At 44.1% G+C, this 17413-nt stretch overlaps 2 protein-coding genes across 4 annotated transcripts in view; one reads left to right on the forward strand and one right to left on the reverse strand.

Moving 5' to 3' along the window:
- Positions 1–3119, reverse strand: part of TOMM70 (translocase of outer mitochondrial membrane 70) — a 23234-nt gene extending 20115 nt beyond the window's left edge. The window contains exon 1 of the mRNA XM_075514038.1: positions 2818–3119. Coding sequence (XP_075370153.1) covers positions 2818–3066 — 249 coding nt within the window. The 5' untranslated portion in view covers positions 3067–3119. The remainder of the gene's footprint in view (positions 1–2817) is intronic.
- Positions 3034–17053, forward strand: LNP1 (leukemia NUP98 fusion partner 1). 3 transcript variants are annotated; one of them, XM_075514160.1, is made up of 5 exons: positions 3034–3954; positions 4345–4510; positions 5869–6109; positions 12947–13192; positions 15282–17053. In XM_075514160.1, the coding sequence occupies exons 3-5, from the start codon at positions 5960–5962 to the stop codon at positions 15483–15485; spliced, it is 600 nt and encodes a 199-aa protein (XP_075370275.1). In that variant the 5' UTR covers positions 3034–3954; positions 4345–4510; positions 5869–5959; the 3' UTR covers positions 15486–17053. The 3 variants fall into 3 exon arrangements, with proteins under 3 accessions (XP_075370275.1, XP_075370268.1, XP_075370282.1); XM_075514153.1 differs by having other exon boundaries at positions 3034–4510; XM_075514167.1 differs by having other exon boundaries at positions 3034–4510; positions 15285–17053.
- The last annotated feature ends 360 nt before the right edge of the window (positions 17054–17413 follow it).

A 17413-nucleotide genomic window follows, 5' to 3' on the forward strand; every position in this document is an offset into this window, starting at 1 on the left:
AAATCTCAAAAGTAGTTCAGCTTTTCCCGATATAGCACCTATGCTAAGGGCTTCTGCCAACACGTCAGTCACAGATCACACACTTGGCCGGTGCATCTACACCAGGAGAATCCTCTAGTGCAGACGCAGCCTGGGGAAAAAATGTGAGGCCTCTGCAGCGGGTAAAAGAAAAGATTGAACTGCAGGCAAAATAGTAAGAAATCTGAATAAAGAACAATGAAGATTTTAGACCCTACATATTTTCAAAGAACAAACAAAAAAATTCAAGGTCATGTCTTCAGAAACAGTGAACAGAGCATCAAATGGATACAAAAGCTGATTTAGTGAAATGCACAAAAAAAGTCTGAGTCCTAAGTTACATTTATAAGTAAAAGAATAGTTACCTGGCGCACACATACACACAGCTGTTGGTGGCACATTCATTATTGACTTACGTGTTTTCTAAAAGACTTCCCTCTTGTGTTTAGACTGTGAAATGAATTACTGGTTCTTATTCACTGAAGAGATTTGTATTTGAAATCTGACTGAGTTTAAAAAAAATACCCCACCACATTAGAAAGGCAGACCAATACAGTGCAGATAGTTAACAAGTAAGGCATCTGCAATGGTTGTCTTTTCAATCAAGGGTCTTATCAATAATATCCATAACTAATAAAATATGTGTGGAAACATGAAATCTGCATGGCATCACTGCTTTGGACATGAGGAACAGGAAGGCAATCCTCCACACACACATAAAGCAGTCACGGGAACCAAGGCCACATTAATTTTCCTGCTGCAGCCATATTTTGACCAGCTAGACAATTATTTCATGTAATCAGGCAAATCTGATACCTTCTTCTACAGCTTTCCTAAGTAATATCTCTTATTTCTTTACAGCATAAGCAATGACACTCTTCAAGAAACTGTATCATACCACTCAACCATATATTTATTCTTAGATGCATAGAGTCTTCCAGTAATTTAATTTGTGGAGCAATCTGAAAGAGCTAGACACACAATATTTTAAATCAAGTGCCATATAAGTGTTTTAAATGTTTTAAGTGCTTGCTTCAAGTACAACTACAGAATGACTACAAACCACTTGACAGTATATACTGCAATTCAGAAATACAATCAAGAAACCCAGAGTTAACATACTAACAGCAAAGTCACTGCAGCTACACAAAGGTCACGGGTAGCCCGCACACCAGAGCTCACATGTAGCAAGCACGCTGCCATAAATATGCCAGATGCTGTTTGCAGCCACAAGCCAAAGTTACCACGGTAAACAAAGTCCGAATTTGTCTTCTATACAGTACTTGTTCAGTACTGCTACCCATGAACTAACAAATCACTGCATTCAAGTAACTGCCTCCAGGTCCAGCATAGGTTTTGCAGCTCACTGCGTCTCCAGGAATGCCTGAGGGTACCTATGATTCACTACCTACGGAAGTTGCCACCCTCCTCACCACTCCCATGTGCTTCTGCCACTGCCCACCCACTCGCGTAACACTAATTTTCATCACTGAAATGATCAAGGTTAAAACCCACCTTTTCCAATCTCTCAAAGTTGATTTTTTTCTCTCCTGATCATTTCAGACTGGAAGTTTAAACTGTGGTCTGACAGTTCAGAGCATTTCAGGTGGTACGCAAGAATGGGAGAAAATGCAGGAATAGCTTAATGGGATTTTCTTATCAAAGCCAGTTAGTTTGCCAAATCCACCACTTTAAACATGCTTGTCAATTGTAACCTCACCTCAGTAATACAACGTCACGATCACAATACATCTGTGACTGCAGATGTGCAGCAAGTACATCTTAGAGGCATTTTTCCACATACAGGTATACAAGAGAATCATGTATCTGATCTGGACTCTGATTTTGCATGTTGTCCTTCAATTTTGGTATAGACTGTTTTACCTGAAAATTCTCAGGGTGGTAATTGACAACAGGATAAATGTAAGTTCTGAAAGCATATCTCTTTAGGCAAACTCTACTCTGAAGTCTCAGTTGCTTGAACTGTATGGCTTTTGTATTTTCATGGAAAATCTTTCATTTTAAAAAGATTTTGATTGTGTTTTCTTTCCACTCTGCTGTATCCTGCATCTCCGACTAATACACAACAGATGACGGATTTCCTTTTCGAAATACTATTTCTGGAAGCAACTTACTCCTAGGTATCCTACACCTCAGAAGCAGAAGTACATTCACCCAACAGCAGCGCGTTGTCAGCCCCATAGTCATCTGGTTAACGCGTGCTTCATGACGAGATGCGTTCGATAACACGCCTTTCCAACTACCAGTACCAGGACTGGAACAAATACACGCACTCTGAACAAAGTACTACCAACCGCAGCAGGACGAGGAAAAAGCCGTGCACATTAACGCCCGGCTACGAGCACTCCGCGCTTACACGGGCCGACCTCCCAGCTGTTTTATGCTGAGCCGAAGAGGATGCCGCCCGACCGCACCCGCTGCAGCCTGGCTCCATCCCCTCACGCTCGTCCTCCGGAGCCGGGACCGGAACTCTGACAACCGCTTTTGGGACCGGGCCAGTGGCCTGCCCGACCCTCTCTCCCGCAGATCAGAGGCCGGGCCTCCCCTCTCGCCGCTCCAGGCGGCCCCACCGGCGGCTGAACACCCGCCCCCTCCGCGGCCCAAGCCCATGAGCTCAAGCCCCGACACCCCATGCCCGGCAGGGGCGGCGGAGGCGAACCCCATCCCTGCCGTTAAAAGCGGCGCTTCCCCCCTCCCACAGCGGCGGGGACTAACGGCCGCCGCGCGCGCGCGCGGGGACGGAGAGTTCCGCGCCAACCGCCGCCGGCGCGCGCTCACCATCTCCTCGTGGCCGGGCCCATCGGGCTGCCCGCCGCCGCAGGGCCCGGGGCTCGCCCGCCCCTCGGGGGTCTTCCGCTCGCTCGCGCCCTTGCCGCCGCGGCGAGCCGCCCGCCGCCCCCACAGGTAGAACGCGCCGGCGCCCAGCAGAATCGGCGCCCCCAGCACCAACGCCAGCTGCCAGCGGGACAGCCCCGTGCCGCCGCCGCCACCGCCCGCCGCCGCCTCCACGGGCTTCGAGGCGGCCATGACGCGCTCACACCGCCGCCCGGGAGAGGGGAGGGGAGGGAAGGGGTCACCGGACACCCGGGGCACGCCGGGAGGCCACGGGTCGTGCAAGCACTTCCGCCCGGCCCGGCCCCGCCACCTGCCGGCGGGGCGGCGCCACCTGCTGGAGCGGCGGTGTAACCGCAGGGCGCCCCGCGGCGCCCCCGTGTGCGGCTGCGCCGGGGCGGAGGGGCGCGCAAGGGGCAGAGTCGCTCTGGGTTTAAGTCGCTTCTTAGCCCAGGCCTAAAAATTCCGGGTCCGTCGTTAGGTCCGGGTTAATTTTGCGCAGAAGGAGCTTCTGGACTGCTAACGTACAGGACTGATGCGAAGTTTCTAGGAGTTTGTACTGGAACATGCTGAAGCAAAATTATTCTTGTTACAAATGCCATTTTTCTTTTTTTTTAGTTATTAATTGAATCTGTCATAAAAATAATTTAATATGCAATACTGGCATTTTATATATGTTGTATATACATACGCATTATATATATGTGTGTCTGTGCCTACGTAGCATCCTGACGTGTAGGCAGAGGAAGCATATGTTTCTGTCTCCACTTACTTCCCTGGAGCACTCGGCTGAGGATGAAGAGGAGCCGTCTCTGATACTTTTTTTTATACTCAGACAACACTAGTCATCTCATACCTAGAAATTTCGTTGTAGGTGGGAGGGAAATGGAAGGAATATGTGTGAAGACACTGCACTGAAGAAGAAAAAGACTGAGAATAAAAACAACAGTAAGATTGCAAAGCAAATACCTCAGGAGCCCAACTGAAATTTGCCCTGCTGGACTCTAAGTCAGTATATCTCAGTGCCTGGCAGTAAACGGCTTGAGCTGTGTCTCCCTTAATTTATGGATTATTACTATTTACGTAAGTATATTTTGCCAAAGCTGTGGGACAGCCTCTCTCCCACTTTTCCCTGTCACCGGTCTCAGCACGGCAGAAGCATTTCCTACTCCACATGACAGGGGTTCTGTCTCACATGTCAGAAAAGAAGAAACTTGAACCATACAATAGAAAATACCTATCAACAGGCCGATAGCTTCCTACTGGGACAGCCTAAATTCCACCCACGTGATGCTTCCTATGAGCTAGCACAGGCCTTCAGATGCACCTTGCCTGTACAGACTGGTAGCCTCAAGGACATAAGTCAAATTTAGGCTGTCAGAATATGGCCAGGAGTGTTCTTCCCCACCTGGAGAATCAGCCTACGCATCCTTTTTATTGCTTCAGGTGTCTTTTTACTGTACTGTTTCGCAGGTATTCCTCTCACTCCTGTCCATCTGTGCCTCTGCCAGGAAAGCAGCCTGCTGCAGGTTTGGTTGGGTCTCCAAGCTCTGATACACAACATCTGAGGACATGCCGTCTGCACACCCATGTACTCCAGGTCCTTGCGCTAATCATGGTCTCACCTGCCCAGGACAAGGTAAAACTCCGGCACATAGGCATCCATCACCAATTGGTACCCTCACCCCTGTTATTCAGAATGAAGAGTCCTACATCAGAGTATTGTACTTAAACCTCATACCTACACCCACGTGAAACTGGAGTTTTGTTACTACATCTGTATTGCTAAACAGACTGAGGACAAGGAGCAAGGTTTAATGCTGGACAACTGATTCTCCCTAATGCTAAATTGCCAGCAAGCTTTTGGCCTAGTCCTGGCCAAGACCAACTAGCATCTCCACAGCAATGCCCAGGCACCAGGAGAACCTCTGGCTACCTAGCACGCACCAAGGACTGCTTCCAATAGGAAGTTAGATTTGGGTCTCTTCCTCCTGTTCCAACACTATCCCAACAAGCTCTACAGCCTCAAAGCACTCCTCCATGTCCTTCTGCCGTGTCCCAAGGCACGTAACACATCTTCCAGTTTCATACTACACAAAGTTTTATGGGCCACAACAGAGTTTTCCTGTTATATCAGATGTTTTGACATAAAGAGTGCATTACACAGTGCATTACATACAGCCTCGAGGAGACCCACAGCACAAGCACCACGTAGGGTAGATGTGACCAGTCTAGCCACTTGGTCTCGGGGACAGAAAACAGTCCCCAGCCCTGTTCTGTTTTGTGGTATAGACAGGGCCTATATGGCCTACACCCAGGGCTGGTGAGGAGGAATCAGACCCATTTTTACTCTGTGTGCCTTCAAGTGAGGCAGGGCCTCCCATAACCCTGATACAGCAGATGAAATGACTCTGGTGAAAAGCAGCTGATGCAAGTTCACACTGGCTGTCATAACCCAAAAATGAACAAGTAGTTTCTGCAGAGGGGGCTTTCTTCCACCTAGACAGACCACGTTTCCTGCATATCAAAGGAAGAGCAGAGACAAAAGAAGTCAGGAGGGAGGACAGCATGGGAAGAGTGGGCCATTTGTAGTCCCTCCCGCAGAGCCAGTTAGGCGTCTGCAAGCAGCTGTGCCAGCTTCTGACCACCATCAATATGTCAATTCTGCTTCTCAAAATCACAAGCCTACTTTGGGCTCGTGTATGCACCTCCTGGGCATGTAACTGTGGGCAGTTCTCCATTGGTATTGACAACTGGTGCACTCAACAGCAGCACGCAGGGCGTAGCCAACACATTTCCCTTCCCACCAGCCCCCCGCGGCAGTGTCATATTGGACATCGCTGTAATGGAAAGGTTAAAAGCAACTTTGTTGAAAAGATATGAGAAAGGATTGACTTTATGTTTAGACAGTGCCTAGGGCTGCAGTGGGATGGGTTTGGGGGGATGGAGAGCAGAAAGAGTGGTTGAAGCTGCGTCTCCTCTTCCTCTTGTTGGCAGAACAGTGTGAGGCTATTGGCTTGGTGGTGGTATTTGACCCTTCTTTTCCTTGTCTGGTTGGGAGACCCCCCCAAGTTTGGAGCATCTGTACATGGAATATGAAGAGGATGATGATATTTCCTTTGCAAAATGGATGAGCAGCTTCTGGGGCCACAACTTGATCGATGAGAATGAGAAAGAGGGTAGAGGCCACAGGAAACGTCAGACACAACCCTTCAGTGAAAGGAGAGCCTCCCTTCCGGTAAGAGCTGTGTGCAGTTTTCTCTGCATCTGTGTGCATGTGGTTTATGTATAAATACAAGTGCCATCCCCAGGGGCATGGCCCTAGAGATCTGTGAGGATGAGTACGGTACACCTTGCTGAGTAAGTTCGGCTCCTACTGGCAGCAGCTAGTTGCTTTTTGCACTTAGCTGCCTGCCAGAGTCAGGCCTCCGGTGCCTTTGGCATGCAAGAAAACTGGCAAACTCCAAGATAAGCAATGATAGGACCAGAAATGTAAGGAGAAGGGTGTCGTAACTGCCTAACTATGTATTACAATGTCATTCTGTCTGCTAAGCATGACCTGGCAGAGATCAAAACATTTTGGAAACTGGCACACAAACATTGGCTTCAGTGAGTCTGCTCTCATGTGTAAAACTACATAAGCCTCCCTGTATTCACAGGATTTGGACCTAATTCTGCAACTATACCATCTCCGGGAAGTTGTATGCTTTACTCCCTGGAATTTAGCTGTTTGCAGGTGTAACTTGTAATTTAAGCTAGAGGATGCAGTCCCTCCTTGTTTAAAACATGTGACTCTGAAAATAAGGGTGCAACACATAACATTATACTGTGAAGTAAGATTTTAAGGGAGAAGCATGTTCTTTCTTCTTAAACCAACAAAATAATTGGGAAAGGGGCAGGGTTCACATGCAGAGGCAGCTCATAACTGTCTAACTGATTATCAAAATGAAGCAGCTGTTCCCAGGCTGCTCTTCACTTGAAGGCTGTTGCTTTTATTTCAGCCCTAAAAAAATGTTTAGGTGGTCCAAACCTGTCTCTTTGTTCCAACTACGTCAGTTGGCTTACCAAAGATACTATGTTTCCTTACAAACCATTTTTCACTTATATCCTTAGATCATTATGGCTGCAACAAAGCAAATGCTATTCTATTGGGGAGAAACAGATAATCTTTGCCAGCCTTTTTTTTCTGCCATGCTATGTTTTCACCTTGCAAGTTCTCCTCCACTGGAGCTGCCATGTTCTAAGCTGTGGGATTTTTTGTTTTCAAAAAAATTTGGCTACGAAATGCAAAACAGACCAAAACCACCTTCCCCCTCTTTGAATTCACGGATGGGTTGGAGAGGTAACCTTCCTTCATTAGTTTTGAACTGATGAGCCACATTTGTCACTTACAGTTATATTTCACCCTGGTCACACATTCCAAGACAGACTCTGAGCTAGAGCTGTGCTCATGGATTCCATCAGAACGCCCGAAAACAGAATGTTTATTTATTTTTTTAAAATTAATTTTACTGTATTTTAATGTTGTCCTTCAGAGATCTACACATATGTGATTTCTTTAGGCCCCAATACAGACTGAAGTGTAAGAATGTACTTTAAATCACTGTCTATTCAGCAAGCTGCTGAACACATCTTTGTGTATATTTGTGTGTCTGTGTGTGTGTACACATACGTTTCATTTGAAGCATGTTCTTATATTGAGTTTGTTCAAAAGCTATTTAAATACTTAGCCAATAGCTATTCAAATACTTTGCTATAGTTGCATCCCTGAATCAACATCTAGAACTTGGATTAAGTTAGCTGACAGAAAGAGAAGACTGTGACTTTTAACATTACTGTTCAACGAGCTAAAGTTATCCTGTACACTTAATTAAGTCTGGTCTTTACATTAATGCTCCACACAAATTTGTCTTGCTCCCGTAGTATTATAGAAGAGATATAAATTTCAATTGCTTTATTTCTCAGTGCCAGAAATTGACTGGAGGAATAAGAAGGGAAGATTTGTTTGGGGATTTTATGATTCAGGCATAAATTTTGAGATTAAACTTTTTTATTTGGAAATCTCTGACTAGTTGGTAGGGAAGAGCACTAAAACATGTTGTCTTAAATGAAATCTAGAAGTTAAGCAAATGGGCACTAATATTTCCTTAGAAATACCTTCAGAAACATCATTTCCTTGTTGAGAGGAACAACTTGCTCTTGCACCTGGAGATGTGGTTTTTACACAGTTATTATAAATGATAACTACTCTAAGATGCATTATTACAAATGACAACTACTGTAAGTTTCAAAACACTTATCAGTGTTAGTTAAATATTGTCTTCATTTATCAGAACACTACTATTAATCAGGAGGATTAATAACTGAGATCAGACTGCATCTCTTCTGTAAGTTAATACCTCCACAGCAGATCACAGTGTACCCTTTCTTCTGTGTCAATATCTTCTGGGTAAATAGAGATAACACCGCTGTCCTGGTGAAAATCAAGTCAGCAGGTTCTGACTGACACAGCTGTTGGCAAAAGTTCCTTGTGCAGATACAATGGTACTGCCAAAGCAGCACTGCCAGCATACTTTGTCTCGTATCCAGGGCTGGTATATGGTGCATCAGCAATAGTGCAGTCCTGCCCACATGAACTGCACCAGGAGCGTTTTGGTAGTACATAGCAAAATGCTAGCAGTATAGCAAAAAAGGTGGTTTTGCATAACGCTGAAAATAGCTTTCAGCTCCAAATTGGTATGTTGGTCTTTGTATTTTTTGCTGTCCTGTAGAAAGACATTCAAGCCACTGCTATCACCCCAAACACAAAGGTAAACTCCTGTGGCATCCTGTCATGGTAGAGGCCTCCAAAATATGGATAAAGCTCCGCAGAACAACTCCCAAAGTAACAACAATTTTCTTTTTTTTTTTTCCCCAGTATCTTAGTCTACCTCACAAACATTACTGAGATGAACTTCGCAAAATGCTTTTGCTATTGTCATTCCCATTTTGCAGAGGGGAACACAAAATTATATTCATCCTTCACTGGGTCACTGGCAAGACAGGCTAAACCTTGCAACTCCATTCCCCTGAAAAGCATCAGAGTTATATATGTTGCTGTGGGCCAACACTGAATGTGAAAACTGCCTGGGGAGAACTAAGTCGTCTCTTTTCAACTCCTTTAGTTAACTTGTTCCCCTGGCAAACTTTAGACACATTAACTAGTGATACCCTTTTTGAGGCCTCCAGCTATGACTTTGCTTGACACATTCTGGTTATCCTCCATCATTTTGGTTCAGGACAGTTTCTTACCTCCCAGCCATTTTGTTGTGGGGAAAAGATAGCAGGCAAAAGAGCACTGGTAAGAGTTTTACAACCCTGTAAATGTATCCACCTTCAAGCAGACATTGCTGCTCACAGGAGAAAATCTGATAAGAAACAGCTGAGAATGGGAGCAGGATAACTGACTGCTGTTGAAGTTACTAACATTTAATTTAAACTAAAGTCAGACTGAACAGCTACCACAATATTGTTACTACAGATCAGTTAGAGCCTAGGCCAAAACATTTTTAAGGAATATATGCTTGGCTGTAAGCTTCTCGGAAGGAAAGGAAGCTGTGGGACAGCATCTGAATGTCAGATGTTCCAAAATACCCCTGAAGTACTGGGCTCATTGTGTAAACTTCAGCAAACAATGAACACTCGTGCTGACACACTGAAGATTAATTTTCTTACTGACAGCTGTGCAAGCCCTCAGATCAAGCCCAAAAGATGGAAGCAATTATCTTGTCTCCAACAGCAATTGAGAAAGAGAATAGGCATATTATATTGACATCAAGCTCGTGAAGTATTTTTGTTTGTGTACTTTTTGTGTGTTTTAGATGGGCAATTAGGAAAAGATTAGCTGTTGTGTAAATAGATACACCGGGCATGACTTTACACAAAGGCTCAAGCAGAAAAAGGGAGTACTAAAAGGGAGTGAGAAACAACCCCTGTGAGGTTCCCAGCACCGGCCAAAATTCCCCATTTTTATATAGGGGAGCATTTATCATTCTTCCTTCCCATGCCTTTTCCCTTGTTTCACCTCCTCCCCCCTTCTCCAGTTTAAGAACTACTCAAGGTCAGGTCCTAGGAGCCAGAGACCAAGGGGAGTTCGCTGCAGAGGCACCAGATGTAGGCATGAGGCAGTTGCTGGGTCAAGGACAGGAGCAGATACTGGGGCTGTGCTCGGAGACCTTTGGCAAGGGACGACAGCAGCACTGGGTGGACACCAGTGTGCAGATACAGAGGCAATCTCAGCTGCCAGCAGCTGCTGAGACTTCAGGAGGGAACGCATAAATTAAAGCAGTCTTCAGCCGTTCTTACTTACAATATTACCAAGCAAACAATTTGGCACCAAACACATGTATTAAATGCATGTATTAAATCTAAGAAACAGGAAGAAAGCCATGTGGATTTTTATCTGAAGTCAGTGCCAGATCTGCTTCATTGCTGAGCTTCATTTTCTGACTTTCAGTTCTCCACAGAGTCAATCTTAAATAAAAGAAGACTAATGTCCTGTACTAGTTATAAGCCACGAAATGTTCATGCTTGAACAGTTGTGTTAAGGTTCCTGTCCTATGTAGGGTTGCGGTCATAAGACAGCAACATGCTAACATGCATGAGCGTGCTGTCCTTCTAGTTATGGTGCTATGCATCATGCAAAGGCACAGTGAGAGGAGGCACGGTCACAGTAACATGATGACATAAATATGGATGTGGAGCTTTACCCTTAGTCCACCAAGGCAGATACACATTTGGGAAGGAACGTCTGTCCCTTTTCTGGACCATTGGTGCCATGTCAGTTTGTGAACTGCAGACTTTTTGTTAAGGGCTTAACTATAATTCTGTCTGTGGAGGGAAATGAAATGCAACATCTTAGTAAAATAAAACAGTTACAAATATTGCAAAACAGCATTGATAGAGTACCATCCTCCGTTTCAGCTGTCCTCTTGGTTGTTTTTTTTTTGGCCCAAACCCTCTAAGAAAAAACTCCAGTGATTTTTAGTGTGAGACAATTTTTATTTCCAGGAAACAATATATGTTGATGCCGTTAGAATGACACAGAAGACATTTAACTTGCTGAGCTTGACATGGCATGTGTACTCCTGTCCCTCAAGCACAATGTGATTGCTTTGATGCTTTTTAAAATAACAATACAATATGACCTTACAGAAATTACAGCTGTATTGATTGGTTTGAAACCAAAGCAAAAATAGGATGGCAGAAATCATTACAGAGGCAGTCCATAATACTAGTTACTGAAGTAAGCTTATGGCTGGAAATGGAACTGAACCAGTACCGTATGATCTGAAAACCCTTTGGTATTAGGTGCTTCTGTCAGGTATAAGACTTATGTAAAAGAACCAAGAGTTGCAGATGCCTGTGAAAATGGGAAGTATAGATTAGTAAATAGTAGGATATATAGCCCCAAGAAAATATATTCTCAGGTACTGCCAACAGCTGCATGTGGCAACTTGTAATGAGGGAGACAAATCTACCTATATGGATCTGCAGCATTTTGCTGGAAGATGCATAATGCTGTCAGGTGTAGATTTACTGGTGATTTAGCACCTCTCATCAAGCCTGTCTAATGCGATGTAGTCCCAACCATATGGATGCACAGTCTCACTATTCAGCAAAAGGCTGCACAGGTCCCTGTTGTGCTGATACATTTATAATAGTGTCTGGGCCAGAGTTAATTCAAATGTATACAGCCGATGTTTCAGGTCCCTTGCCGTCCAAGGTCTGTAGATTCATGTGGCCACTATATCAAGTTGGTTTCCCTTTCCACTGTTGTTTGTTAAAAAAACAAAGCAAAACAAAACAAAACAACAAACCCTACTCCGAGTGTTGGGTTTTCTCCTGGATTTGCTTAGAAAGCATTTCAGGATCTGTGGGATAGACCTTCAGTTGTTATAAACAATCACAGCTCCCTTGAAGCCAGCAGAGCTTCTTCGGGTTTCTCAGTAGCTGAAGGCTTAGCACCAGGCTTATACAAATGTATATGCATTCAAACATATATGCAGCAGCTAGGTGCCTGGAGTGCCTGGCACCTGGGGGGTCTCATATTTTGTACTTCCCATCTCTCTCTCACAGCTTTCACCACCTGCATCTTACCAGTGTTCAGCTCCTCACCCTGAAAAAGCATCAACAGCTGGCAGGGTTTGGGGCATGCCTGGCTCCATGTGGTAGGCTTCTCACCCATCTCTTCTACAGGTCTGTCTACTTCTACAACCACCAATACATGACTCCACAGGACACAGCAGTTCTGTATCAGTTTAATCTCCTTTACAGACATTAATTAAACACAGCTGATGCAGATCAACAGCTTTTATCTGCATGTCAAGCCTGGGAAAATTGAACCACACAGAAACTAAACAACTATCTGCACCTTCCCCACTTCAGCCCTACAAATGTAATTGTAGGAAGCCTGTTTCCTATGATTTCTGCAGTAGGGATGTGTTTCTCACTGCCCTGAAAGTGCTCCCTCATCATTTCAGGACAAAGCAGAAAATTCAGACCTGGACAATAGAGCATCTTGTCTGCATGTAGGCCGTATTGCAAATTTGACACAACTGGGCTAGAAATGGTCCCTGTCACAATCAGATAAACTCAAACATCTGATAAGACCTGGAGCATCTGGGTCAAACCATGTATCTGGCTCATCTGGCCACAAAAGGCTGGGTCTTTGCTTTATGAGAGTCCTGCCTAGAACCTGCCACCAGATGTGAGGCCAGAGTTTTTGAGGTTACGAAGGATCACAGTTTCTTTTAGTGTCAGTGGGCACTAGGAGAACCTAGCACACTTTACATTTGAAATGCTTATTTGCGTGCCAAAGCTTATATACTCAAAACCAGCAATAAAAGCAAATTCTGCTGCTGCCTCTGGAAAGCAAGCTCTTGGCAGTGTGTTTTTCCTGCACATAAAAGGAAAGATACAGGAGTCTGGGCAAGGTCCTTCATTGTGCACCATTGCTGGGAGAGTGCTCTGTAGCAGAGAGAATCTGCCCTGTGTGCTCTACTTTAATACTCAACAAAGACCTCTTATTTTACAGGCCAGGCTTTCCTCCCTCCGTACAACACGATTTCACGCCTCTACCAGAGGCTCATCTTCAGGGCATCTCAAGGACTCCAAGGAATTTCAAGAAGACCAAGACGTCAAATGCCACTGCCACAGGAAGGCAAGCAGAACACCTTCAGCAGACAGCTCATGCCCAGAGACAAGATCAAACTCCATCCAGGAATTTGCAGAGTCCTTTGAAAAGCAATTGCATCTCAAAAGCAAACGCTCAGTTTCTTTGGTAGGTAACAACAAATAGCAGCCTTAAAATCACTTCAGAAAACAAACCCAAACCAGCAAGCAGGCCAGTTTGATCCCTGATGTAATTGCTGTGGCTTTGCTGGGGGAAGAGCAGAAATAAACTTGAATTAGAATTTCACAAGTGATGTGGACTTTACAGTAGCACAAACAAGGTTAAAGTGGCAGTATCATTAGTATGAGCATTCTTGATGTAGTGTTACCATCTAGAGTTATTAAAAAATGTGTATCTTCAAAATGAGACACCACACTGGGCATGGCAATGTTTTCAGAGGTTTGTACGGCTGTGCCAATAAAATGGGATGGTATAAAACCAGGTTTGCTTTGGTTTTGCCATAAGACCCAACTCTCTTTCTCACGGCTGCTGACCTGGTTTAACCATATATGGTGTTACCGGTGAGACTGCCAGACATCGTGGTGTTTGAGAGGCTCCTCTTTTACCCCTTGGGTCTCCATCTGCTTTCTTCAATGTCACCACACAGCTCCAGCAGCAGCCATTGCTATAAGTGGCTGAATGTATTTTCACTGTAAGGACATGCAGCCAGCAGGGCATTCTCCCCCCAGTGCATCCTTCTCTTCTCCCTGTCATTCTGTCCTGAGGCATGAGCATTTTCTGTATGGTTTGTGTTGATGAGGTAGCCAATAACAACCTTTTGTCTATGACACTTTAACACATTTTTGTTATTATGATACATACTATCTGGTGTATCATACCAGGGAAGGAAGGGTAATAAACACTAACTTGCTTTTAAGTACCAGAAGAACACTACCAAATTCAGTCATCCTATTGAAAAAGCTGTGCTTGAATAACACTTGACATTAGCACCAAATAACAACAGAGGGAAGTATCTTTTTTTTTTAGTTTGCTGACACTAATGGTTTTGTATGGAGAAGTAATTTTCAGCTCTCTTTACAAACCTTCTGTGCAGCAACAAGAGAGAAAAAAAAATCTCTTTTCAATAAGCAGCATCATTACATCATCAGTCCCACAATTATAGTCCTTGCATGCCCAGCCCTCTAAGAATATGCAGAATTATGGTGATGACAACTCTGTTATGCAATTGTTAAGATTTTAAGTGCATTCTCTAATCTTCTTTTTCCCCTTTAGGGACTACTCAGAATTTATTTCATTTGGAACTTCACATTGCCTCATTTGCCAACTCTCACCAGTGGTTATCTAGTTTATCATTTATCACTTCTCAAAAGTGCCTACAGCTAGAAAGTCTGTGAGTGTGTAATAATTGTACAATAGGTATAGTGAACATAATGCACTAAATATGGCTTCAGTTCCCATTAAAAACATGGATTCTGGTACCCTTCTGTACACAGCGAGGTGTGCCGGGCTGTATTTTAATCTAACTTTCAAGCAGACCAAATTGTTGTAATTCCCTCAGTCACCATTGAAGTTTGGGAGATGTGAAGGACTTCAGAACCTTGAACAACTGAGCGACAGGTGTTACAGATCTGAAAGGAAATTTGGGAGTGGGCTTAAACTTGAGCTCCAAATGGAGTGGGTTTTTTTGCATTCAGAGCTCTGTGGGTGTAATTTAAACCACTCTTTATATGACTACACACATTAAAAGAAAAAAAAAGTGGGGGGAAGGTAATCCCATTTAATCTCTTTCCCTGCATATTGCTTTTCTCTTATAAAAGTGCCTTTGAGGACACTTCATGATATTCAGCACTTGTTTTCAGTGAGGTCTTTGCAGCTAGCGCTGAACAGCCTTCAGGCACATAAAGATGGATCATGTGAAAGGACAGAAACATGAAGTCTGGGCTGAAATCTGAGAGTCTTTCCCTTCTCCCCTCTTTTCTCCTCTCCCCCTCAAGCCCTTGAGATAGGTGACCCTCCTACCACACATAGTGTATAATCAAAAGCATGTTACCTCTTGCTGAGTTTTAGGATGACTGGCTGGGGCCTTGAATTTGAGCCCATCATGTTAAAGCTGATCTTGCTGAGGTAGCTGACTGGAATATCTTATTATACATTACTAGTGAAATAAAATAATGAGATTTTGTTGTTCATGTGGGAGTTGCTTTTAATTCCCTGCTATTTTTCTCCTGCCTTTTAGCAGCCTGAAGGCATGAAGGAGAGAAGAGAAAGAGAGAGACTGCATTTGAGAAAAAGCAAGTCTCACAAGAGAATGGGAGAGAAATCAGAGCCAAGGAGAGAGCAGAAAGCAGATGAAGGTTCAGAAGTTATACCTGCAAATCACAACGAACAGTTTCCGTCACAAGCAAGCATTGAGAAAGGATATTTATGCACAGGCAGCTAGAATGCGTTGGGATAATGAATTTTAACACTCCCCCTGAAGACCAGAGGGAGCATTCTTGTTTTGTTTTGACTAGAAGAGGCCTGTTAGCTAGAATAACCCCCGACCTGTAAAATAAAAGTAAAATTCAACTGCATCATTGACACCATGTTACTACCTTCCTGTCTGTACTTTTTCCATTAGGAATGTGACCCTTGTCATGGGAGGAGTGTGTCTGGAGCAAGATCCAAATTAGCATTGAACCACTGTAAGAGGGTTTCAGGCAGATTTAGCATTGTAGCAGGACAGTGGTGGACATGTTCATTTAAGAGGAGAGCATGTGTTTATTACAGAGCTGTGCAAAGTCATCCAAAGCCTTATGTTTCTCTTTTAATTGAAAACGGGCTTATTGGTAGGTTTGGGAAGGAAAAAGTACACATAAACTGCCACCTGCTTCCTGGCCCTGACATTCACTTAGATTTGGCTTGGAAACAGGTATCTTTTTTCTTTTACATTCTCTCAACACCAAATTTACAGGAGTAATAGAAGAGAAGCCCCCGAGTTCTCTTCTACACCTTCCTGATGTCTCACTTCTCTCTGCTTTCCCGCACTGTCACTGACAATATGACTCTTGTTTCTCTGACATCCCCCAGTCCTCTCCCATGTCCCCAGTCCCATTTCCCCAGTCACACAACTGTTTCTTTCTCCCAACTTTAACTTCTTCATCTTGTATCTTTTGTGGCCTTCCCCCTCTCCATTTACTACTTTATAGCCCTGACTCATAGCTACCGACGTCTTTTGCTACATCTGTAGTTTTGCTCCATCAAAATTTGAGCCTTGCTGAAAGTTCTTCAGTAAAAACAGAGGTGTTCTGCCTCACACTTCTATATAATCTTTTGTATAGGATTTGCTACATATAGGATTATATAGGATTTGCCATCCTATAAGGGATTTGCCACAGGTGATGGATTGCAACCCTTTTCACTTTTTCCCTTTTCTAGAACTAGGGCCAAACCAAGGAAATGGGAACTGTCTCTGGTAAGCAGGGCTTAGGAAAACTCTATTTCCTCTGGCTGAAGATCTGAACTCAGGTGTAAATCTCACCAACTATAAGTAAGATTTCCTTCTATGCAGAGGAAATCCACCTCCACATGCTCATAAACACATAAACACCCCCACAACCCTCCCATGCTCCCCTTCTTCAACATGTAAGTCTTTCCTGCAGAGAAGAACGCTGCCCTCTTTGGGAATAATTTCCCCAGGCCTCGTACAGAGAAAGCCTGCTTTGGATAGTACATTTAGAGAAGAGTGAAGGCTAATGAAGTCATGAGCAAAAGTCAAAGTCTGCTGGGTATTCTTCCCGTGATTTTCTGTAATTAACAAAGATCTTATTATTTTATCTTAGAGCCTTAACTTTGAATGTTCCACCTTTTAAAAGCTTAGGGCATCCTTAAAACTTTGTAACACTTATCTCCATTAAAGGATTGTTTTTCTTTTTAAGTAGGGCTTTGGGAGATGTATAAGAAAGCAATCAAACCCTTGCTGACTCTTGTAAAATGCTTCTTGCCTGGTAACATATATTATGAACTAATAAATCTGACTGAAAAATGTTGTTCCTATGCATAGTTCCTGTCCTGCCCAAGCCAGATTGGATTTTCATGAAGTTCTTCTGTCAGCCAAAACTTCCATGCCGATGGCTTTCCTTTTATAGCCTTAGTTTGAAGACTGCATTACAATGAACCTGGATAGAAAGGGACACGGCCAGCTATGCCCGAGTTCCTCAGATAAAACCTCTCAGTACATCCTTTCATGTAGCAGCCTGCCCTCACATCTGGTGAGAGCGGAACGCCGTGGCTGCACCAGCTTTGCCTGGATTTCAGAGCATCAGCCTCCTCCTCCTGTTTTCCAGCCAGCTTAACTCAACAGGCCCAGCTGTATCCCAGCAGAATTTG

The sequence above is a fragment of the Mycteria americana genome, chromosome 1 (assembly GCF_035582795.1).
Source record: "Mycteria americana isolate JAX WOST 10 ecotype Jacksonville Zoo and Gardens chromosome 1, USCA_MyAme_1.0, whole genome shotgun sequence".
Classification (NCBI taxonomy): Eukaryota; Metazoa; Chordata; class Aves; order Ciconiiformes; family Ciconiidae; genus Mycteria; species Mycteria americana.